The sequence below is a fragment of the Macrosteles quadrilineatus genome, unplaced genomic scaffold, assembly GCF_028750875.1.
Source record: "Macrosteles quadrilineatus isolate MER2022 unplaced genomic scaffold, UCM_ALF_1.0 Scaffold_3__2_contigs__length_128488019, whole genome shotgun sequence".
NCBI lineage: Eukaryota > Metazoa > Arthropoda > Insecta > Hemiptera > Cicadellidae > Macrosteles > Macrosteles quadrilineatus.
Genome location: NW_026542596.1, coordinates 5,453,131 through 5,479,644, shown reverse-complemented (window position 1 = coordinate 5,479,644; position 26,514 = coordinate 5,453,131). Strand labels below are relative to the sequence as shown.

The window sequence follows — 26,514 nt, the reverse complement described above, 5'->3', positions numbered from 1 at the left end:
ATGAGTACGTTGAGGATGAGAGCAGTGTACAAGTTTTGGAATAGACTAACTACGGAGTATATGGTTTTGGTAAAGTAGGTGAACTAATGTCAATTCAGGTAGGCTATTTAAAAAATGTGTACATAGTAGTTACTTTGATGTACACACGTAGCTAGGTTGAACAACGCATCTAAACCTCACTACATACAAAACATTCGGAAACACAACAGTGTCATCACATCTCATCGCATTTGCATAATTTGTTACCAATGCTGGACTAGGTTATGGATTTGGTTCCGCAAATGTTCAAGATTTGTGATAAAATTTCCTACAATTATGGTTCATTCCCATCCACGAAATACATGCACAGTTTTATGTGATCTATATGGCCAAGGCAAAACCACCCCATAAGTTAATGAATTATCAAGTAAGAACAGGATGATTAAATACATAGGTCGATGTGGCAAGAGAAGGATTTAAAATTGCTGAGATTGAAGTAAAAATGTTACTGCTTTCTGGAGAATCAGATATTTTTATAAAAAAAGATGAAGATTTACTTATAAATCCGGATACAATCTGAATGATTTTCCTAAAGCATGGAATTAGTGGTTAGTAGGTAATAAATATTGACTCTTTCCGTAACATGATAGACTAATTATATGAACTCATTCTCCCATATAGTGAAAGTGGCTTTGGTATGAAACAAACTCATGAAGAAACAATTATAATACTCCTAAAAAACCTTTTGGGCAACCTAAAGCCGATAAAAAGAAAGGTAGGAAATATTGTGTTAAACGAATTCATCAATCACGTTTTTTAGGGAACACAATCGTCATACTTATTATTTGCTTATCCTCCCTTCATATAACTAAGATTTTAATGACTTCACTCTATCCAACGCAGATAGCTGAATTTACATAAAACCTCAAGATTAACCATCGATTTCGACGGGGTTCCACTAGTAAATCATTAAAAAGATCCAGCCGGTCTCGAGTTACAAACTGCTTAACTAACACGACATCATGGCATGTAGCCTATATCTAGATGCATACTAAGAAAGTGTTTAAAAGTACAGTACAGTATTTTCTCTCAAAGTCCTGATATGAGGCAGAAAATCCATCATAGCGAGCACTTTCAATTTCCATAGCTATATATATCTTAATCCACGTAAATTTCACGCCTAAATAACCCCATTTCAGAAGATTTGCATTTTCAGTGTAACCATACCTTGAGTTATACATTACCTGATTTTAGAGTTTTGGTCCAAGAAGGAAGTATCGGTAATTATTTTATAGGGCAAGCCTACTTGCGTGCAACCGCATCTTGTTTACAATAAGGTAAATTAAGTAATAAATTACAGCATCTCAAATATTTCACAATTTATCACTCCATAATGCATAAAAAATATCATTTCATTGAAATAATATTAGTTAACTGAATGATAAATTGTCATATCTTTGACAAGCTGTAACTTCTGAATGAAAAAATCTTTTTTAACCAGGTTAACGCACACCCAACTTCCGAAAAATGACTGCAAGGTTTCATTCAATTGTGCCAAATACTTTAGTAGGTATCAGACGTTTTCCAAATTATAAACTTGAGTTTAATGGCATAATATTAAAAGCCTTGAGGAACTGTAACTTTGATTAGATGGACCATTTACGAAGCGGTTTGTGCTGTTAAAGTTAATCTTATTATCAATGTGTATGCATTAATTGACATTAATTGCATCAAGTATTGACACGGTTCTGTTTTCAAACATCAGACTAGTAAGTAAAACGAACAGGTGGGCCTATTGAGGGCAGCGGTGCCAATCTGTCGTATACTGCTACGACTGATTGGCACCTCTGCGGCCGCCGTCAGCTTGTCACCACGACAGATTGGCACCACTCATTTCTCGAGGTTCCAATCTGTCGTGTACTGTTACGACTGATTGGCACCTCTGCGGCAGCCGTCAGCTTGGCACCACGACAGATTGGCACCACCCCTTTCTCCAGGTTCCAATCTGTCGTGTACTGTTACGACTGATTGGCACCTCTAGGAGCGGTGCCAATCTGTCGTGGTGCCAATCTGACGCGGTGCCAATTAGACGCGTACCCAAAAAAAAACATAGGAATGATATAATTAATCGGATAGGCCTAGTTAACTTATCAATAGATAGGCTAACGTTATTCATCCGATAATATATCACAGGTTCTCTGCAGAACTGTAGGTAGCCTACCCGTTTAGTCTAGTTGAACAAAGCTTGTTCTCATGTCTTCGGTACCGGTAGCTTACCGCACCTTTTTGTGGCCTCATAATTAAAGTATCAAGACGGGGATTAATTATAAAAATTATGAACCATGTTTGCTTTGCCTCAGTTTTAGGAAAATAAAGCATACTAATTCCAGGATTACAGTTGGCTGATTGAATGGTTTTATTGAATAAATTACCATCCTCTTATATTGAAAACCAACCAACATCCTAATGGCTTTGCACCATTAAAACATCAATGTTATTTATTTTGGTGAGGTGGAAAGCAAAAGTCTACTAGATAAAAGAAATCTTAACTGTAATTAAGTTTTAAGTTACTATTGGGTGGTAAACGTAGGTTTATTACAACTTACAATCGAAACCGATGAATGAGCGACAGTAGGTTTATGGCTCTTAGCTATCTTGAAAAAAGTTCATGCCAGCTACATCTTTCGTAAAACTAATGTTATTTATATAGGGAATAGATCTGACAAAGTAGATACAGTATTTTAGTCAAAATATTATCTGGAAAATGGAAATTCGCTTAGTCTGCAGGTTTGCTTTGGTGGGGGGGTACCGGTACTTAAGGTGTTGGAAATGCTATCGTACAGTTTTTCTACACTCCCAGTCAGGAGCTAAATGTTATAACTTATGAGAATTGTGACTCTCCCACAGAAAACACTGTAAACAACCATGTTAGGCTTTGGCCCACGACTATAATTTGTGACGGATTATAGTTTAAGCATAACCTAAATCATATATTAAATGATCATAAGGTTTTTAACGTTTGACGTCTATGGAATTATGACAAAACAATCAATTTTATTTGTTCTCAAAGCAATTATTTTTCTCCTGAAATCTGCCCAAAGTAAGCTTGAAGTATTTTTATGAGTACCGGTATGGTAATGCTTTTTTAAAACACAGTTTGGCCTGTCAGTTTGCTTTAAAATTTGTTCTTGTATGAATCAGATGTGATTCCAGTTTTTATTTCAGATCTGTACCAGATTACAATGGCATATGCCTATTGGAAATCAGGAAAAACAGGAGATACTGCAGTCTTTGATCTTTTTTTTCGCCAAAATCCATTCCAAGGAGAGTTTACAATATTTGCTGGTCTCGACGAGTGCCTCAAATTCCTCCAGAACTTCCACTATTCCAACAGTGGTGAGTGACGAGTGTACTACATAATTATTTACAACCAACACCCATTTTTTTTTTAGTGTTTATATTTAGTGCATGACCACACTAGGCTATTCTTTTTGTAGCATTAACTAAGTAAACGTACCTACCTGCCCTCCTATTTCAGAGTTGTATCCTTGACTTTAGAATAGGCCTACTGAAGTAGCTAATTTTTTATTTAAGTAGAACCATAGATAAAACATACTCCCTTAGTAGATTTCTCATCCTTATTGGACAGCTGAGGCCAAACTTGTTGTTAGTTCTATCCGGTGCACTGAGGAGGCCGTGTTTTGTTTACAATTAGTTTCTTCTTATTTCAGTAATTTAAAACCTCGTTTTACCAAATAAAACAATCTAATCATAAACAAAAGGCCTAACCTGTCCCCTAGTTATATAACCAAACATTAAAGCACAGCATTAATTAACCCTAAAACAACAGAAACAACTTTTCGCTGACACTAGGGCCTAGCGATCAGTGTCACCGGACTAGACACGAAAACTAAACAAGAAAAACGAGCTTCAAAATTTACAATGGGATGAGAAGTCTACTTGTGAGTTGATTAGTCTATAGTAGAACATAGGTAGTTTTGTAATGAGCACTTAAGAGAACATGTACTGCCAACATTTTATTTTCTTTCTTTTTTTTATCTATACAGTGTGTAAATTAAGTCTTGAAACAAATCTGTATTTTTAAAACCGAAATAGCCTAGATAGAAATATTCTGTTTGTAGCATTGATTCTTAACAAAGGTTCTGCAATTTTTACACCAAAAAAATTTTAGAACACCCCCTAACAGGGTATGGGGTAGGGGGTGATCTATTTTTTTCCTATTGACCCCTCATTTTGAAGGGCTCGTCAAAAGAAACACAATGACACAAACCCGAGGTGAATATCTCACCCCTAGCCAAAAGATGGGATATCCACCTCGGGTTTGTGTCATTGTGTTTCTTTTGACAAATCCTTCAGGAGTCAAAAAAGGAGGTCAAAACGAGGAGTCAATCAATAGGGGTTGCTATTTGAAAAAAATAAGTCATCCCCTACCCCCAGGGGGGTTGAAAAATATGATTGATGTAAAAAATTATGGAATCCTTTGTCAAAGCCTCAAACAGAATATTTCTATCTTTTTCGGTTTAAAAAATACAGATTTGTTTTCAAGACTTAATTTACACACCGTATTTCATCATTTAAATGACATGAAAGATGTCACAGCAGTCTACAGTAAGTGTTTCAGTTTGGTTTCTTTATAATTTGACGTTTCAACGGAAATCTTCAATTGGCATCAACACACGCTGTTGGTGGTACGGTAGCTTAATAAAATTACATTAACCCTCCGAGGGTCACGCGTCAAAAAATAGACGCACAACACACTTTGTGTAGGGTCACGCGTCTAGTTTAAGACGCACAAACATCGTTTACGGCGAAGGCTCTATGACTGACTGAATCGGATTGAACTGGATCGAGTTAGGTATCGTTCTTTTCATTAGATTCTAAGCTTTCTAAAGGTCTGTCTCTAAGCGCTGTTTGTTCTCTGAGCCGATCGTAATTGTTAGCAGACAGCTGACCTGCATATTAGTAAACAGGTTACTTAACCTCGGACCGATGACTGATGTGTTTTATTATGTTTATCATTGTTTTAGCGTTAAAAATCAAAAGTAGTGATATACGTGGTGCATTATAAGAAGATTTAAGTGGTTTTGAAGTGCTGGTTGATGATCCTGAAGAAGTAGGTAGTGATATTGATGTAAATTATCAGCCAGATTCCTAGCTATGGTTAGGCTATGCATTCTTAGCTAAACGCTATGTACTGAAATCCGTTTTTCGCTCATAACTTATTTATTTGATAACTTACCTCGCTATATGATTATATATTTGTAATCCTCATTAAATTTAGAACAAAGTGGCTATTTTCAAATATTTATAGGCCTATAATTTATACAATTTCATTGAGCGCGAACTTATTTTTTTTTTGAAAATTTTCCAAATTATATTTTTTTTTACCTAAAAATTTTTTTTTGAAAAAATGTTCCTTATGTTTTATATATAATATTGAAGCCCATGATTTTCCAAACAAAATGGTATATAGAACATTAGAATTAACATTGTTTTAAGCTTCTCAGATCCGTTTTAATAAAACCTTGCAAAGGGGCCAAAAATAGGTGGACATTAAGGCCTAAACTATGGACCTTTGGAGGGTTATTTTTAATAGGCCTACTTCGACATGGGAATGTAATGTCTACCTAATTCTATCAATAGCCTAGGCAACAATAGTTAAAAGCTTTAGTGTGCTGCATTTTAGCGAATTTCCCATATATGGGGAATAAGCTATTACCAGGGCCGTACCTAGATGCTATTTGCTTGTTTGCATTGTTTGGATGTTAAATGTTGATCATAAAACAAAACTTACAAGAATACAAGTCAAAGACAAGAGTAGCTAAATTATATCTATTTTGATAGCAAACTATCCTTCTTATCAACTACTTATCACACTTATCAGACAAGAGTAGATGTAGATATTTTCTGTCATTGAGATAGTCCATTGCTTGGATGAGTCATTGTTATCATCCTAATACAAAACATTCCATTGCAAGTTCCCAGTTATGTAAATAACTTATAAGTTAAGCTTCTGTCACTCAATTGTCTGGTTTCCTTATACAACTCTTTCACTAGAAACTAACTCCTCTAGTTAACTAGCCTTTTCCAAAATTTACATTTTTATTCCATGTATTTTTACTATTGTACCAATAAATATAAATAGTGATGTGTCGGTACCAAAATTGATCGATTCTCTATTCTCTATACCTATACCATTTAAAAAAATTGATTTACTAAATTTTGCATCGTGTTCTGTTCACAAAAATCAGCTTAGCGTATTATATATATAGATAGATTATAAAATTGCTTACAATTCTTGTAGGCCTACTCGGGAAGTAAAATATAGTGTGCCCCAAGGATCTATCCTAGGCCCTCTTTTATTCATCTTTTATTTGAGAAATTTCCGCAACTCAGTGATTTTAGCAAGCTTTGCTTGAATATGCTGATGGTGCAAATAAAAAAATACCCCCGCCGCAGCAAACCTGCCAACTAAGCGAATTTCCATTCGTCTGAATTGATTTTTAATTATATCTACTTAATTAAATTACAGACTTAATGAATTACAACTTATTGGAGTCTATAACAATTACTTAACTAGAAGTAGAAATAGAGAAAACCTGGCCACAAGCTCACATACTCTGCATTTTTTCACAAAGACACCTAAATATGCCGGTTCCAATTTTTCAATAAACTTCCTAAAGAAATCAAATTTGAAACTTCAAAAATAAATTTAGATCAAAACTTTAAAAAAATTCTTATCAACAAGGCTATGTACTACTTTGAAGTGTTTTAGTTCTATATTGCTTTATTTTATATAAATTGAAACTTTTGGTTTTAAAATAATTTGATTTATTATTTTAATTTGGATCTTTAATGTATAATTTTTATATTTTATATGTTTTACTTTATTTGAGCTGAGAAGCTATTGATATTGATGGTATGCTACTTCATGTATGATAATGATGAGTATTTTAGTTAAGTTAGTTTTATTCAATCACTGTTGACGTCATTCCTGTATTGATCATGTACTGAAAAGAATAAAGTTATATGAAATGAAAGGAAATTATCGTCTTCCGCGATTGCAGCAAACTCCTGAACATCTCTCGCAGCCGTGTATACATCATTGACTTCCGTGGTCACGGAATACACAGAAACTTCATCTTCATCCGCAATTGCGGCAAAAAATTAAAATCTCCAGTGGTCACAGAAATGTTATCGTCGTCGTCCTCGATCGCGGCAAAATCATAAATATTTCCTGCGGCCGTGTAGACGTCAATGTCGTCTTGCGCGGTCACAGAAATGTCATTGTCATCGACCGCACTCGCGGCAAAATCGTGAATTTCTCCCGTGGCAGTGTAGACATCATCGTCGTCTTCCGCAATCACGGCAGAATCATGAACATCTCCCGCGACCATGTAGGCGTCATCATCAAGTCTCTTGTGGTCACGGAAATGTCATTGTCGTCTTGGGTGTTCGTGGCAATAGCAGTAATTTTCCGATATCCCGAGTGTGACGGGTATCCGTATCGGAATCGACTTTTGACGATCGACTCTTGATACCCATACCAACGGCCAAGTATCGGTGGTATCGAGAATCGACACACCCCTCAATATAAACTTTACTTTTAAAACATAAACACTAACAATTTACATAAAAATTTAATTTACCTTCTAATTAACCTGTCAATGACCTTACTTTTATCATGAATTTGCAAGATGTAACATATTTTTTTTATTTTGCAGACATTGCCTACCTAAAGGCGACTTTGCCACCGTCAATAGAAGAAGACTTTTTTGTGTTTCTACAACGACTTAACGTCAATGATGTCACCGTTTACGCCATCGAGGAGGGATCTGTTGCCTTTCCCAAGTGTGTAGAATTAAGAATCCATACAAACAATACATCATGGTTCCTATTTTCTCATTGTCAAAAAATAAAATCCATCAAATGATTATGGGGAGAACAAAAAATTGCAATTTCAAAAGTTTTGCTTGCTTTAGTTTGACTCATTGTACAGTAGTTTGAATAACGTACTGTGAATTTTATTTGGGACATCTCCATTTTTCAGTGTCTTTTTTGCCAAAAAAAGGTAAAAAACTATAAAAGTGCCAGAATAGATGTAAATATAAAAGTTATTTGTCATGTCCTTAAATTTAAGTCACTATGTATTTATTTTCACCCAAAAGACTTAAGGAAAAGATTTTGTATCAAAGCTTACATCATTCTGTTATTTAATAACTTTTAGAAGTATCGCTTTCACCCTTCTTTTTTAGAGTCAGTTTACTATAAACCATTTAAATCCAGGAGCTTATAAATACATAAAAAAGGTCACACAAAATAAAACTGATATTTTATACTCAGAATTTTATAAAAAATCAAGTATATTTCTCATCAATCTCCTTTACCAGGATGAAATATCAGTGTTATTCTGTAACTTTTTTGCATCTATCCCCCTGGACTTTTCATTCTCAGGAAAGCTAATTCTTTCACATAAAATCGCCTTTACATGGCTTTCCTTAAACAACTTAACAGCTTCATGTTCAACAGGGATGTCTGTACACTATGCTACATATTGCATGAATCATACAATGATATGTATGTTGCAGGGTTCCACTAATGAGGGTGGAAGGTCCCCTGATCATAGTGCAGCTATTGGAGACGACACTGCTGACCCTTGTCAACTATGCCAGGTAAATTGCGATATTTGTCCTGAATAACCACATTTGAAGAAGTGGATTTGGCTGCGTTGTAAAAGTTTTTGAGTAGCCTAATTTTTGTTTTCATGTTAGCCATAGAGGAAATAAGATTCTCTGACGGGTTTAAGGGAAAGTAATCACAACCCCTTCAAGCAATCAGAATTCGATGGTTCTGAATGCTGGGGATTGAACCTATCACTCTAGCACTGAAGACAGAGACACTAACAAATAGGCTAACAATAAAATCCTTCGTAGCTTGACCTAACCAATTTGATCAGATACAGCTAGTTGTAAATTATTCAACTGCAGTCATGATAATATAATGGTATTTAGTATAAGTTTTATAATGGAGCTAGTGAAGTTGTAGAGCATGGGCTCTTTGGTCCCCGAGGTCCCGCTAATCGTCAATTTAATTTTCCAAATTACATTGCCGTCAACCCTCTGAGACCTAGCCTGAAGTAATGTGTAAAACCGTTCTGAGGTAAAGCCTATGTCCAAGGATGTGGTGATGGGACATAAAAAAGGTATAGGATTTTCACTAAAGTAAAGATATAGGACCTTTACTGTCTTAACTAAGATTTTAAGAATTAATAATGATTGTTTTGAGTCTTTATTTTATCAAGAATATGCTCTACTTTGCAAAAAAAATTCAGTTTGAAAATCACTGTAGGCTTATTAATACCTGCTTATGAAGTATGTTAAGTAAACAATTCAATAAGTCATCACACCCATATTGAAGGGAAATTTTGATCGTTACTTTGTGCACTTTTTGTACTTCTTCAAGTTGTACTGTAGGTACTAGTTTTTATCAATATAATCAAAAAAAGATTGATGCTCAAATTGTGAACAAGAAAACTTCCCAACCTTAACGTTGTTTACCACATATTGTTCCTAAGAGATAAAATACCACTTACCATATGCTGGTTGTTTTAGTCTGATGGCCACCAACGCTGCTCGCTATCGGATGGTCGCAGGCAAGAACGTGTCTCTCCTAGAGTTTGGTCTGCGGAGAGCACAAGGCCCCGACGGTGGTCTGTCTGCCTCCAAATACGCTTACGTCGGTGAGTTGTCTAACTAATCTAAAATTTTGTCAAGACTTGTTGTATAGAAGTAGACACTTGATTCCCATGCTAAAGCTGTGGCCAATTTTGGAATAAAAATGGATGTAGTTAAGTTCAACCACTGATAGAGTGTGCTTATGTCTAGTACTGATTTTTGTCAAATAAGACAACTAAATATATCAGTATTAGAGGCGTTCGGTTTGGATTTTGGAGCTTGAGACTTCTGTCTTGTAGCTTTGACTAAAGATAGAACTAGATGTTCTATTCCAATGTTTAACTTGTGGTCAGTTTTAGTAAAGAAATGTACCTAGTTGAACTGAGAGTGTTCTAACGTCACATATTGATTTCTTTTGAAAACACTTTTTAACTGAGCTAAACTGATAGGACAACTCATGTTAAAACATAGCAACTTTCACATAACATCAACAACTTCCAGTGGAAATATAATCTGTACCTGTGTACACTCTGAGTGGCACATTCAACTATGTTCTAACTACGGTTTGATTTGTTTTTAATTGAATCTGCCGATTCCTCTTTTAAGCTGCCAATATTTGTAGGCTTCAATTACCTCATTTATAGATCCAATGTATTTTGTGTCTCCAAAGTTAATAGATGCAACACCAAACATTAGGTTGTTTCATTAACAGTCTTGATAGTGATCTATTATGAGTGAGGGAAATAGGGCCAATTCTTGGAACAAAAGAACTTTTAAGTGAGTTTTGACAGATATATATGCACAAAAATTACGCTAATAACATTTAAATTTCAAAATATACATATAAAGTACAATACTAGACATAATCTTGTTAGCTTTGTCACAACTGATTGAAACCAACATCTTTATATTAAAAAAAAAAAAAAAAATAAGAGTACCGTAGTGCTGTAGTGATATTCCTATAAACCCTAATGCAAAACATGAAAATACAAAAAGAAAGGTTTGAGAAAACTAAAAAGCAACGGCTTTAGTTTTCAGATTATTCACAATTTTTGTAGTATTGGTATTATAAACATATAAATGTCATAGCCTTTATCTTGATTAGAAAGTTTTTACTTAATGTATAGAATGTTGTAATACTTGAATATTGTTTGTATCATGAAATATTTTATACAAATTCTGGAGTATTACATCAGAAAAATCTGCTTATGCTATTATGATGTAAACTTGTTTAATGTTACGGTACATTCCTGTTTTGGTAGATAATTTGTCAGCTTTAACTTTTTATTTTTTCTTATGCAATCAAAGTAGAGTATTGAAAGTAGTATACCCATAATTTTGTATTAGTAAATTCCCATCTTTAAGAATATGAACAATAACATCAAGAGTTGCACATTGACAGAAACCGTTCTGACCTTAGTTAAGATAGACATGCAAATAAGTTAACATTGGCTAAAGTCTAGTTGTTGCAACATACAGTATCAATGCAGCTGCAAAGAAATAAAATGATATATATTTTGTAATCTGTACTAGAAAAATTAGAATTAAAACTAGGGATGGGTTGGTTGTCAAAGTCGGGCTTAGCATGGTAGTTAGACGGACAAAAGGTTTATCTGATGTTTACGGGTAATGATACTATAAAAACCCATTAGCAGTCCCAAACCCACTAGTATTATATCATGGCAATTATAATTTTGTCATACTCAAGGTCAAGTCAAGTACTTCCAAGAACTCATTGAGTCTATTAGTTCAACTCATAACAGTTTTATCACTTTAATTGTTACTCACTTTTATTCCTTTACGACTTCCATTATTTATTTATTACTAGGGTAATTATGAAATCCCAGACTCATTTTATAATTACAGTAAAATAATAGTTTTACGGTGGTTATTAAATTTCTTCTGATGACTCATACAGTATATTTGTCGTGAACATTTAAATTCGCTGGGCATTCATATTAAATTTCATTTATCTTCATAGAAAGCTTTATAGTAGGTATATCCATCTTATAGTAAATATATAATTAATTTTGAAACTGGCAAAATAAAAATAAATATAGTAAAAATTATTTTGCCGTAGTAAACAATGTAATGATGAATTTTCGCAGGTAATAAACATGTAACGAAAACCGGTCATTTCACAGTTGTAGCGAAATAGTATATTTATAGTATATAGTTGTAGCTTTGCTAAGCTAAATAGCTTTGCTAGTAGTTAAACATTTTATATTTCCATCACTAATTAATCCATAATAGCTTACTTGGTCCATTAACTTTTTTTAGAAACTGTGAAGACCATATAGTTTTACTTAACTAGGAGGAAAATACCAAATCATTTGAGCCATATATTCCCCAGACACTGATTATGGTTTCTAAGAGTTCATTTGAGTTTGTGAGGTCATCGAACAAATATTTTCATTTTAGTACTATCACATTTTATGACGTGATTTGAGGACACATCAATAAGTATTAGTGATTGATAAAGCTTTGCCTTGAACCTTACTGCATTTATCTTTGACGTAAATCAGTTTAATATTATCAACAACTTAATTTGCATCATCATGTTTCCATTCAATGTTAAAAAGAATTTAATCTCAATATATTTCTAGAGATAATTTTGCTTGATTAATTGTTTTTGATAAATCAGTTTTGTTATCTTAGGAAAAAATTTTTAACATTGAGTTTAAAAAGTAAAAGTAGGAAATTGTTTGGGTACCTATTAACTTGAATTGGTTTTAGTGAATTGAATTTAGTTTGTATACATTATACCAATGAATTAAACATAATAATAAATAAATAAATAATAAATTTTGTATTTCCTATTTTCATCTTGTCCTGGCTAATGAAACAGCTGATCTTAGTCAGTAACAAAGCTGCACAGATCATCTCAATACATTCTACATTCATCCTTCACTCATGGGTTAAAATACACACCTTGGTGGTGTCCCCATCTCTAAGATTCATAATTGATATAATTTAAAACTTTAAATTTTATTACCTTTGATACAGTTTGAAAATTAAAAAATTCAAACTGGTCTAAATTTTCATTAAAAGTTTGTAAGGTAATTTATAATCAGATGAATGTTTTCTGTTGTCAAACTTTCTGAATGTTGTTAAGTTTGTTAACGACCAAAACCCATTTAACTTGTTAAATATAGAATAAACAAGACAAATGTCAGGGATGCCCAAACTAGTCGGTTTGTACTCCGTCAGGGGACGTACAGCAAAGCGGAAATTTAAGATAATTCGGTGGCAGGCGGGAAGTTCCGTGCAGGCACGTCAGGTTTACGGTGCAGTAACGAGGCGCCAGGCACCACGTTAGCAGCTCACTAATGCACTATTGATTAGCAGACGGTACCAGGCACCGATGCGCCTTCCCCCCTCCCCCACTCTCATTTGATGCTGTTATTTCAGCACGGCAATGATACATTTGCATGTGGAAACTCAGTTTTTGGAAGAATAGACAGGCCTGAGTTTATTGTTATCATGTCTTTCTAAAGTATTTGGCCATGACCATCTTTCGCCAAACTTCCTTAACTCTGCAGTGGCACTGCGGAATCGTTTGTGTGTTTCGGCTTTTAGGAGGCTTTGTATTTGTTGGAACAAATTTTGTTTTGTCGGGTTTTAGTACACTTTTGGATCAAATACATTTCAAATATTTGTTTGTAGCCTACCACAATATAACCCAATTCTTAAAATAACTTAATTTTGTAAAGTTTTAATTTTTGAGATATTATTAATTTTTATGTATGTATCATATTTTAAGTTTTATTTATGAGCCTTCTAATATAAGAAATTGATCTTTTGGGTTTTCCTAACTTTAAAAAAAATAAAAGTAGCTCAATGGTACCTTAACTTTAAACTTCTGAAGCAGAAGTACAAATAAAGTTAAAACTATGAAAAAATGTTTCACAAATTTTTTTACAAAAAGTCATATTATTGCTTTATTTTTTGAAAACTAAGTTTATTCCAACATGGAGAAAAACATGGCCTAAGATGGCAACTAAATATTTGAACAATAAAAATACTTCAGGGAACTCTACAATAGGCTAAATAACGATAGTCCAAAATTCAATACCTATGGAAATTTAAAAAAAAGGTATTAGCTTAACTCATTTAATAAGAATGAGATTTCATTTACCAATTTATAATATTATATAGTTAATTCGTTCATTAATTAGCTAAGTCCTGTGGAGTCCGTGTTCTTGCCATGTAATCTTATAATGAATAAAATGGCTGATCATACTAATCTTACTAACTAGGTGAAACCCGTCAAAATCGACGGTTACTTTCAAGGCTTACGCTAATTCATCTAACTGCGATAAATTGAGTGACATTATACATATATTGAGCATTTAGCATTGTTTAAAGATTAATAAGTGTAAAAACAATAATGATATTAATTGCGTTAGTTACCAAATATGGTTGATCATTCAATGAATAAGGAAGTAGCTATTTTTAATACTAGCAGAGAACCCGTCCTTCGTACGGGGTTGGCATCAAGTATAATGATAGCTCACATTCCCGATTAACATATAGACATATTCTTATCTCAAAAATCCTTTCGGGCTCCACCCTAGTGGCTCTAGAGTTTCCCATGTTAACCTTATGAGTATTCATATTAAAAACTAGCTGGCCCGACAGACGTCGTCCTGTCCTAATGTGGTTTTATGTCAAATGCTGGTTTATTTTCAAGATGAGCTCGTTCGCATGGCTCAATCACGTCCTGGTTGAAGTTCGTTCGCTACGCTCACTCACCTTTAGGTTGGAGCTCGTTCGCTGGGCTCACTTGCCTTCAAGTCATCTCGTTTGCTACGCTAACAACAACAATGTCCTGTTGTTACAGGAACAAACAAACAAACATACATACATTGGATTTTATATATATATAGATGAATTAAAGAATTTTGCCAGCTGTTTCAACTACACAAGTTTGTTCTATGATATTCAATGGCATTAAAAGGGTTATAAGGTTTACCAACAGGGTGAAGCACTATTAATTCTTTTCGAATTTATGACAACAGGTAATTTGAACCAAGCAGCAACAAAAAGCTGTGAGAACTTTACTTTTTTCTATTGTTTAGGTGCAGTGGTACAACATTTTGGCTATGGTAGATGTGCTATAGTATAGTATACCATAAATTAAAATATACCATAAACCAAATTTTTTTTAAACGTGTCCTCTCCCATTGCAAACGCAAAGCACGAGTATAGCGGCAATAAGCATTTTATACTTATACGCCAACCCCCCGTACGAAGGACGGGTAGTCTGCTAGTTACAAATAAAGTTGTTTATTTTAGTCTTAAAATCCCTATTTCTAAGTAAAAGTAATCTTATGGCTTGTGGTAACTTGTTATATAATTTATTGCTTAAAATTGATGCCATTCATCAGTCTTAGTAAGCCTAACCTAAGGCAAATTTATTCTGCATGGCCTATGTATATTTAGTTTAAAAGTTACCCAATATTATGTTTTCAGTGTTAGTTTGGGTGCCGTAAAACGGGGTGACTTGAGCCCACTTTTGAACTTTGCTTGTTCATTAAAGTAAACCCATTAAGTATTTTTTTATAAATCTTTTACAGTAAACTTAGTCTTGGTCTATTCTACAAATGTGTGGAATAAGATTTTTTTAAAGTTAGTGTAACTATTAAAAAAAAAATAAAATATGGGTGGGCTCAAGTCACCTCGTTGGTCGGGGTGACTTGAACCCAGCTGATATATTTCAATGCTATTCTAATGCACTAGACCCACTGCACTGACCCATGAGGTGACTTGAACCCACATATGTAGCTGACTATTTTGATATTTTTTTAGATTAAAAATTCCTGTTTTTTTAGGTTTAATGACGGTAAGTGTAAAACAAAACACAAAGTTTTCGTCGAAACTGTAATAAATTTATAAAAAACTTACAGAAACATTTAAACAAATTTTACTTACCAAATATTGAAGATCTGAATATGATTAATCAGAAAAAGTCCACCAGCAATTTTTGAAAATATAAAAAAATAATTTTTTCTGTAAATGAAATGTTGCCAATATCTCGTTCTAGTTAATCCGAACCGATTCGTCACTCCGATATAGAAAACTCCACAATAGACATTTTGACAGTCATTAAAAGACTAACTAAATGTAAAAATAACAAATTGTTTTTTATCTACACACTATTTACACTAGTAAAAGCACTTGTTCTACTTTATGTCTTTGTCCATTAACCGCCACTTTTCCATTTCTGGAACGGCAAAAGATCCTCTGGCGGTAATGGGTGTGGGGGCTGCTATTTTTCCTTTAACTTCTGCTTTGCTGTACCAGCACTCGTCTACCTTTTCTGGCCATTTCCAATTACTAGGACCACTCATGGTCATTGTACTTATTTTAAAGTCTTCCCCTGCATTACCAGTACCGGTACCTATGTCCGTTATCATGCCAGGGAAAAACTTGCCTTCATACATCACCAAGACATAGCAGCCTTTTTCATAAGCACTAGTTTTTGTTTCACATTTTTCTTTTATCTTGGAAAAAATTTTCTTTCATTTTTCTTGCTACTTAATTTAGTTTCTATCTTCTTGCTACTTCCCTTTTCTGGTGCTTGCATTTCTAATATATCATCAAAATCTTCTTCTTCGAACTCACTATACTCTGAATATACACTCTCTGGTTCACTTTCACTGCTAGTATCTGAATCTTTGCTCACTGCTGCTTTTTTCTTTCTTTTTACTGGTGGTGATGTTAAAGTGCTGGTAGATGTTGAAGGCTGGTTACCATGTTGAACAAACGCTACCACTAAACACAGGTGGGCTCAAGTCACCCCAAAATCTGCCAAACTTGGTCATGATAAGGTAAACCCAGGTCATACTGACTTAAACCATTACGTAATCAAACATGCTTCAACATGTTTGTGTTGTAAAGGAAATAATGAAATGGGGAAAAATAGTTTTATTTTCATTTAAGTGCAAATACCCATTGTGCCGATAACCTTTTTTCAACGTAAAGAAATTCAGATTCGGACGTGTTAACATTATTATTTTTTATAATTATTAAAATGGACAGTTAAAATAATTGGAATTGTTTGTGGTGAAAGCTAATTAGGTAACCTTCAAATTGATATATAAAACCTTTTGATAAATCATTTAGGTTTTCTGAAACGAAAATTCAAAACTTTTTCTTGCGTTTTGGGCTCAAGTCACCCCACTGGGCTCAAGTCACCCCGTTTTACGGTGTTTTAAAAGTTTTGCTAGTGTTTTAAAGGACTAGGAAATTAAAAATATTTTTTCAAAAAATTTCCTTAAGAGTGGTTAATATAAGCCTACATTGGTATCGTCTACATTTTATTGACTCTTCTTCTTCCTCCTCGATAATCTTATCATCTGTAATCCTAACCTTTGGTTGTATGTAAACAATCTGTAATCCGTTTTTCAATATCCAGTGTTGTCAAAGTAAGAAACAACATGTAAGCTGATTATTATGAGAAATGTCAAAACATAATTCCATGGAGTTTTATCATTGACTTTTGATACGAAAGGAAACATGCTAGGACTTATCTGAGGCCCAACCATAACCAGTTTCTTACTTAAACAGCACACAGTTAAATCAGTCACTTATAGAGTATGCTATAATAGAAGTCACATTTCCTACAGTTTTTCCCACTATGATAGTTGATGGAGACATAAAATTTGCTATAGTATACAAAATGCTCTCTTTCAGTTTTGCATGATAAAATAAATAATGAAAAAAAACAACAACATAATTAAATGTAGAAAATTGGAATCTACGTTTAGTCCTTGATAGTAATGTTAGATTTTTTAAATCTTGAATAATATAACACTTCATGTTGTGCTTCAAATCAATATTTTTTGGAGAACTAAAAAGAAACCCATTTATAGTCATTAACACGTTCGCTGCTAACCGCTAGATGCCGTGACTGTGCCAGGAGCTGAATTAGCCATCGCCACTGCATAACATCGCCGCTGATACAATGAATTATAGTAAAAACAACAGTAGTTTAGTTATACTGGATAGCAATGTTCTGTAATAAAACTGGTTTTGGACATAGTACGAAGCGATTCTGATAGATAGCAGCACTACCCAGGTTGCAGTCGGTAAAGTAGTGTCGCTATCTAGCAGGAAAGAGGCGGAACAAAGCCCTGTTCAAAAGACCTTGGTGGTGTTTTGGGAAACTATATTTTTTATTGTCAGAAAAGTACGTTCCCGCTAGCTGCAAAGAAATATAGAACGTTGTGACGAGCTGGCTGATCCATGGAAACACTAAACAACAATGAACGGTGACATTCCGGAACGTTCCTAGCTCCTGATGCCGTGGTCCCGCTGATGTTCCGGAACATCCATAGCAGCAAACGTGTTAAATGTTATTGTTCAGTTAATATTCAATTGGTTGTTAGGATTATAGATAGAACTGCACCTGTTGTAGATTATATCTAAACTTGTGATTTTCCTACTGTGTTTTGTTTTTCAGTTTTGTAATATTTGTCTTTGACACAATTTTTGATTAGACATAGGCTACTACAAGAGTAGTTTTCTAGTTAAAAAGTAATTCCGAAATGCATCAGTAGACAGTATTACCACTTCAGTATTACAAATTTGCAGTCAGTATTGTGCATCTTGTCATCTTGTACATCTTGTCATGTAGCTGTAGAGCAGAGTTTCAAATATGAATAATCACAACCGCTGCGCTTTGATAGTTCTTTGTAATAGATTGTCTAGTCAACATATTTGATCCAAACTGAAACTCGTTGGTTTAGCCGCTTGGAGTGGCTTTGTAAATGGGGTATCTTCATCTTTTTAAGACAAATTAATTCAAGCACTTTGTACTGAAGGCATGTTTACAATTTAAATAATCCTTGGTGACTGAAAAAAACAAAACATAATATTTTAAAGGTTGTTAAGGGACATTTCCATTTCCAATCACGATAAGTTAGAAACAAAGTTTTCATGAAATTTTGGGATCTGTTAGCTGATTAAAAAGTGTTGTGAAATCTTTGTTTTGAACCTATTATATAAATCTTGCTTTACGCTAGTTGATCATTACAACATTGCCCAGGTGGTTTTGACGGCACCAGCAATGTCCTTGCTGGCAAGATGTACAACATCCCAGTTAAGGGGACTCACGCTCATGCTTACATCACTTCATTCTCGGACATCGGTGATCTTCAGCACAAGGTACATCAACATTAATGGTTCTCAATCAGTTTAGTTTAGCAAACATTATTTAAAGTATGCCTCATTGTAGTTTTTGTTTCATTCTGAGTTCAAATCAAATCAAGTTATTTATTTTATGGAATATAAATATGCTGTTACATTAATTCTTTTACAATTTTGAAAGAGTAGTAAAGCTTAAACAAATATTAGTAAAGTAAACCTCTCTTGTTCAGATTAGTATGTTGGGACTTAGGATGGTTCAAACAACCATTTCTGTTAAAATTTTTACTCCCAAATTGACGTGAACAAAGTGATCCCAACCCATTTTTATGGTTGTATGAAACATAGATAATATTGCTGTATTATTTATTTTATTTTCAATATGTATCCTTTATTCACATAAAAGTCCAGTATAGATTTGAACTGTGTCATTAATGTTACATACATTTTTTAATATAAAAATTACTTATTTTTATTCAACCACTTCTTATAACTCAACCCATAGTTCATGAATTTTTAATCCTCTTTTTATTGTTTCCTATTTTGTCACTTTTGGATTGTATCTTCAATTTTAGTTTGGAGATATTGATTCAAAATATTTCACATTTCAAACACTTTAAGTTTTACAGTGTTCCATAAAATAAGCAGAATTGATTTATTTCTGTTTCAGCAAAGAAAAGAGATCGTTATTTTTTACCTTTGTGAGTTCAGTTCATTGTATACTTTTGCTTAACTCATAGGTAAAAATGAGTGTAAACTTATTAAGACATGGCGTGCTAATACATATTTCATTAAACTAGGAAACTTCCTAACTGAAACTGTTTTTTCATCATACTGCCCGGAAAGCAGCCATTTTTAGTTCTCTAAATCATCCGCAAATTCATCGTTTTCGGACAACTTCAAATAGGGAACAGAAAAATAATATGGTAATTTTTTCGGTTTGCTAACCTCAAAATTTTATAACTGCATTATTAAAACGCTGCTAATCTCACAATATTAAAAGTTATATTTGTAAACAACAGAAAGGTTAACATTGATGACCATTGTATAACCTCAAACGATGTGGTCTAATTGTGTAATGATTAGAAAGTTATTTCCACGGTATGATGAAAATAGTTGTTCATCACACAAAGCGAAAGTGTCTTTTTGGTACTTAATCATGTTTTATAAGCGAGACGCAGTCGAGCTTGGAAATATCCGATTGCGTACCAAAAAGAGCCATTTTCACTCCTAGTGATGAAAACTACTATTGCAGCTGGTGTGCAAACAGTATGTGTGTTGTTTGGATAGTAAAATTAAAATTTCATATTTCAATCAAGAATCAATCAAGAATCAAGAATTTATTTGCCATTAGATAACACAGTTACAATAGGCTTTGTCAACATTTGTTTATTATTATTTAAAATCTTTATCAGTTGATTACATTTGTTCATCAATTTAGTCTGCCAAGCCACTTTCAAATTTTGTATTTTGTGAGTTCTATATTCAGTTTGTATTTCAATGCAACTACTCATTCTTTGGTTTTTTATTTTTTATTTCATGCTTACTTCTTGAATGGCATATTCAAAAGAATATTCCCTTTAAGGTCCTATCTTTAGTAATGTTAACTAAATGTCACTTTTCTCAGGAGTTAGATTAGGTAGGATAGTGAAGCTTGGTATACTTTTATATTAACTAATTAACTAGACACAGACACATGATTTTTCATTAAAAATTAAAAATAACTATTTTATGAGTTTTTATAATTTAACAAAAATTTGTTTCAAAAAATAAAATTTATTATTTTTTTTTACATGCTTCTACTAAAGATATGATTAATTCCTTATGTCTGTGTTTAGAATAAGTCACTAAGACTACATGGTAAAAATTTCACAGCTGTAAGTATTACCAGTCCTGAAAAAAATGACATTAAAGTTTAAAAAAGTAAAGTTGCGGAAATCGGCAAGAAAAGCCTCCAAGGGTCAACCAAGGGTCTAAGAGTTTTACCTTTAAAACGTCACTGCAATGTTATGGAAAATATATTTTTGTATAAATTTTTAGGTTACTATTCAAAAATGTAATTTTATACCATTTTAAAGAAGAAATTCTGTGCTATAAAAAGAACATAAAAAGTAAAAATTGAAAAAAAATTAAAAAATTTTGACTTGGACTCCCCTTAAGTACAAAATATCATCATAAGAAACAACATAAATTGTAATCTTAGATCAAACTTGGAATCATAACAGTGTTTTATGTAAGTTGTATTGTTTGTATGTATTTTTTTATTTTACTGTAGATTTTAGACAAATGCAGTTTGTGGAATGCACAAGGTTTAGAGCTAGTAAACCTATGTACGTGGTTGGTGGTGTGGTGCTGCTTTGCTTTGGGTTCTTTTAGCTTTTTCAAAATCTTTTTTGTATATTTTTGTTTGTTTATGTTTGGTGTGTTTTTATTTTGATAGATTATCTTCAGTTTCTAAGTAAATTCTGTGAAAAATGTTATGTTTTCAGGATCCAGTTTTTATTACAATCTACAAAACATGTAAACATAGTTCTTACAGCTGGAAATGTAAAAAAGTACCAGTTACTGATTACATAAGAGGAGGATTATGCAAAAAACACATTTTTACTTATAAAAATATTTAAAAAAGTTAATAACACCTAAAATCACTTTTAAAACCAAGACAATTAATTTTTGTTCTTCCTCGCCTATGCCATGCTTATTCTTATAACCATACGGTAAAGGCACTGTAGATTGGGGAGTGGGAATAACTTGGTTCTCCGTTTAGAATGCTTTGAGAAAATGATGGATCGTTTTTTAGGTTGCGAAGACACAAAAAAGTAGTTTGATCGATGACCTGAGTGAGATGATGTCTGTGCAGAGAATTGTTCACTGGACTGACCTAAGTGGCTCAGACCATGTGAGTAGCTACCGGTTGTAAGGGAATCTTACTTTATCTGTCTATACTTCCACATCTTTTATTTATAGATTCTTTAATTTACCTATACTTTCCGGGACACTATAAATGAATAGTGCCTTCCTATTTCAAATCTAACCTATTCTGGTAGTGATTAATCCCATTTGAATCTTATCCTGTTGCAAGATAAGATTATTCTGCTAATCTTAACAACCTTCATGGGAAAAACCTAAAAAACCTGTTTCCCCCCTCGTCATTTAACCCTTATAAATAAATTAATTTAACCTCATTAAGTAAATTTCAATCCAAGCATGGTTTCTTTTTGTAAATATTTGCAGTTAAAAATAAAAGATTAAATAGCATACCTAATATTTGGGAGACAGTCTTAGGTTCTTTTTGTTTCTGTAATGTTGCATGGTTACCTCAAAAACTTATTGTTCTTAGCAGTTTTAATCAAAGAGCAAAATACAACCATTGTTGCCTTTTTTACCCATTCTAGTAGGTTTTGGCAATTAGTTTATTTGTTACCTACTTTTAATTTGTAATTTGTTTGCTTGATTTTGTTGTTTTAATTTAGTTAATTTAATATTTGGCGCTGCTGCTTTAGTTGTTAATCTTTTAGTAAAGAAAGCTCTCTAAAAGAAAGCTCTCTAATACAGGACAAGTTTTACAGAAAAATATATATTTCAAGTAAAAAAAAAGATTAGTCACAAATCACAATATGAGTAAATTAATACTTTAATAAAAAAGGATCAGGTGCTAGTTACTGAATAAAAATTAACATTAGTAGAAAAGTTTTAACCAGGAATCGTTTATAAAATAACCATTGGCAGATATAAAAGTTAGCTGAGCCGCAATGAGTTTTTTGTTAGGCTATAGAACTCCTGGCACCGAGTATTGATTAGCAGGCTTTCAAACTTACCCTATTACCCTGCGATGCAGCCCTTCTGGCTTTACTTCCTCTGAGTCATCAATATAGATATTTATTATAGACGTAAAAAATGTATTCTTATTCCATCCCATTTTTAGTTTGATGAAAGTTTATAGCTATGCATAAGTATCGCTTGTTCGTAATTTATTTACTGACTGATCTTTGCTCCATCTATTTCTTTTCTTAATGTTTACTTTGCAGAAAGCAGTCTTAGTTGTGTAATACCCCCGCCGCAGAAACATGCAGACAAAGGGAATTTCCATTTACCTGATAGGATTTCCAATTCAATCTATTTAATTAACATTAGGTTTGCTGCTACAACGAGGGTAATAAAGTGTGCTATTAGTAAAATATTAATAGCTTAGTCTAAAATAAATGAAATTGCCAAGTTTGATCAAAATATAAACAAAAAACCCACAACAGTTTACTTATTCTCCATAAGAATAACATATGACTTTAAATTAACAGTTTTATTTTTATTTTTCTCTGTAACCAATAATCAGGAAAGGACACATAAATATACTAAATTATTTGTTTTTATAAAGCTCTTTAGATTAAGAGAGAAATTGGCAATTTTTAGGTTTTGAGAGTACAAAATAAGAAAACCTAATTTTTTACCGCATAAAACCCCCCAAAAGACCCTGTTCCCATGGTCCGATCATGCTGGTTCACGAACTCATTTATGTTAATCCTGCCCTACTACACCTTAGAGACAAATCTCATCCAAATCAGCACAGACGTGTATAAATATATATATATATAAAGTTAAATATGTTTATAAACATTTGAATGAATTGTTTTTGGCCTCTTTGACATCAAAATGAAAAAGTTTTTTGGTCCCAGCCCTAGGTCTTATCGTGCCACCTACGGTAATAGCTACAAAGAGATATTCACTAAAAAAGGATTTCTTTTTGCTACATTCCATTTTTAGTTTGAATGTTTATAGCTACAATCGTTGTTTATTCACGGACTATTCATTAGAATGTACAGTATTCATTTCTGGACATATTTACTTGTAGCAAGCAGATTTCAGTTGTATTATTATAAAAGACTTTTTTCGTTGATTAGTATGATGAATGTTTATAATTATAATAACCTTGCCTGTTGCCTGTTGCTTAGTTTATTTAAAAACATGAATATTCATTGTTTTATCTATTTTTGAAATGTTAATATTACAGCTCAAGCCTCTATAAAAATTATCATTTTAGACCTTATTTGCCTTTTCATTTAATTCCTTCATTGTTTTTCTGGTTGGTTTGACCATGCTCACTGTTATAACTTGTTACTGGCGCACGTCTAAAGTTGCCGTAGGTCCCAGTTAGCTAAGCCTATTGTGATTCACAGGGTTTGCACTCCGGCCACCAATTCTAACCTCAAAATCAACCTTATTCATTCCTTAAAATCATACTTAAAAAAGAAACATTGTTCTATTTTCTCTCCTGAAATAGTTTACAAAAACATAGAAATTTAATAAATTTTCATCTCTGTTGTGATTAGGCCTAACTAACCTTTACTACTAACTACTTTGCAAGGATTTGTCACTCATGACAAAAAGAATAGCCTCGTTTTAGCATCAGTTCTATTACTCACACTAACTCACCTTATGTAAATACTTATTTCTTGTGTTATGATTTCTTGCCACCTGTTTTGCTTCATGTTTATTCAAGCGAGATGATGTATTTGTTACGTGAACCACCAACCACGACTCCTCTTAACCATGCCTAACGTATTTTCTTGTTGCTAGCGGTCAGATTCGCTCATGATGTCTCGCAAGGTAATTCCTTTACTTTGTTACTTGCTTGAACCTGTGCATTGTTGCACTCTGCTGTACTGTAATCGTTGCACACACTTAAGATAGATTTTAGTTCTTTATAAAAATTATGAAATAATTTAATTAGTTTGTGTCTCATTTCGGTTAGTGTTCAAGTTTAAGAGTTTCTTTTCAAAAGGGATTGTGTTGGAGTTCAAATATCATACCCAAGAAAATGATGAGTCCTTGGGCTTATAGATACATTATAAAAGTCTATGACATAGCACTTTAATTAGAGGTGATCTGTTTTGTGTATCTATAAGTCAATAGACTGTTCAGTTGATCAGGTAACTGAGCTAAGCTCTATTCCATTCCAAAAAATCAGCTTTCCATTCAAACATAAGTTTAGTCTTAATATGAACCCTTTTAGCTGTTATTTAATTTCATTTCAATAGAGGACATAAAGCATGGTCGATACTAGGAGCGCATGTACAAGATGAAAACTATAATCTTAAGTCGGTTAAAAAAACTATGTGTTTCTATGACTGGATTTGTAAATTATAACAATACTAGTACGGTACCGGTAATCTTTTCTTTTTGAATTTAAAGATTTAAAAAATTGTATCACACATCTCAAATTTTTATTTAAAAATTGTCATTAGTTGTAGACTTATAAACTGATGATGAACAAAGAAAAGAAAAAAGAGTTCTAGGTAATCGTCATTACAGAAAATGTACAGAATACATTAAAATTGATACTTTTCCCTACAAAGAGGCTTCTCTGGTAATAGTTAATTAACTAAGACTCAGTTACAAAGCTGGCACAGTGAAATTGTTTGTAACTGAAATTCTACTACTTTCTTCTTGTAGAAGGTGGGGTGGACAAATTTAGTTTAACATGTGAACCTTTTCTATAATATAATTGCCTAGAAAATCAATGGGGAGGTCTAGTGGTAGAGCAAGGAACTTTGGTCTCCGAAGTCCCGGGTTTAAACTCCGCCAATCATCATTGCATTTTGTCAAAGAAATAATGCTGCAACCTCTAAGGACCTAAATTAATATAAAAAACTATCCAAAGCAAGAGCCTAGCAAAAAAAATTGTCTTAAACTCTTTTTTTTTAAGTGAGTTGGTAACTTGTTTTGTTCCTTATTCCGTAACGTATTACTAAACGTGATTTTTCTGTATAAAATTACAGAGATTTCAGTTTCAGACTTAGATTGAACAATAGATAACGTTAGAGAAATACATTGCCGACCTGTTGCAGATGCTTGTCGATCGGAACACCGGACAGGAACGTGACCTTTTAGCACTGTCTATTGAGTGGCGAGGAAAGATTGCAGGGCTTCTGGACACCCTGGTAGATGCAGCGTCTGATGGTGAACTGGCTGCGCTCATCTCATACGCGATTGCTTTTCCTGATGGCTTCATGGCACTTGTCGACACTTACGATGTGAAAAAGTGAGTACTGATACAGACAAAGCCTACACTTTCCCTTCCCACCCAGTATACTGCTGAGCCGCTTGACAAAATAGTTGACGACTGTTGCAACATTTTAAAATTGTATTAACAATTAAGTTAATAAATCTTCCTGACTCACCTTTACACCTTATGATGTAGGCCCTAGCACGGAACTCGGGGACTGAAGTCCCTGGCTCTATCATTAGACCAGCTCAGTGTCCCAATTATGTCAAATTATGTTTAATTATGTCAAATGGAGGGAGTTCTTTACAAAGAAAGTTTTTTTTTTTTTTTTTTCTACGCCAGTGGCATTTTACAAGAGAAGATACGAGAGATCAAAGTTTGGTGGATGTGCCGGGGATGGAACCCGTCCCTCCCGCACCGAAGTCCGGGACGCTAACCACTAGGCTAGCAACACAACCAATTGCCTGAGAGACATTAGTTTTCTAGCTATCATCTACCGAGTGATAAAAGCCAGTGGTAATTTGAGGGTTAGAACCCAGGCCTGAAGGACTGAGTAAAAGAAATATAATATTTAATATATATTTGTTAAACATCTCAAACATATCTTGTAGTGTTTTATACTTTGGTTCCTTAAAAAGGAAAGTATTTAATTATTACATTCAGTAATTAGCTCCCTTAAGTATAAAACTA

The 26,514-nt window shown here is 33.4% G+C and overlaps 1 protein-coding gene across 7 annotated transcripts in view; it reads left to right on the top strand.

Moving 5' to 3' along the window:
• The window catches only part of LOC128988843 (nicotinate phosphoribosyltransferase-like), a 56,725-nt gene that overhangs the window by 8,958 nt on the left and 21,253 nt on the right, over nucleotides 1-26,514 (top strand). For 3 of the 7 annotated variants that reach the window (XR_008490433.1, XM_054410533.1, XM_054410535.1), the window contains exons 2-9: nucleotides 3,205-3,375; nucleotides 7,725-7,851; nucleotides 8,589-8,672; nucleotides 9,612-9,739; nucleotides 18,727-18,845; nucleotides 21,625-21,723; nucleotides 24,396-24,425; nucleotides 25,667-25,860. Coding sequence is in view for 6 of the 7 variants with exons in the window: in XM_054410533.1 (XP_054266508.1) it covers nucleotides 3,205-3,375; nucleotides 7,725-7,851; nucleotides 8,589-8,672; nucleotides 9,612-9,739; nucleotides 18,727-18,845; nucleotides 21,625-21,723; nucleotides 24,396-24,425; nucleotides 25,667-25,860 (952 nt within the window). In the remaining variant the exon portion in view is untranslated. The remainder of the gene's footprint in view (nucleotides 1-3,204; nucleotides 3,376-7,724; nucleotides 7,852-8,588; nucleotides 8,673-9,611; nucleotides 9,740-18,726; nucleotides 18,846-21,624; nucleotides 21,724-24,395; nucleotides 24,426-25,666; nucleotides 25,861-26,514) is intronic. The other 4 variants (XM_054410537.1, XM_054410539.1, XM_054410534.1 and 1 more) reach the window with 3 other exon arrangements.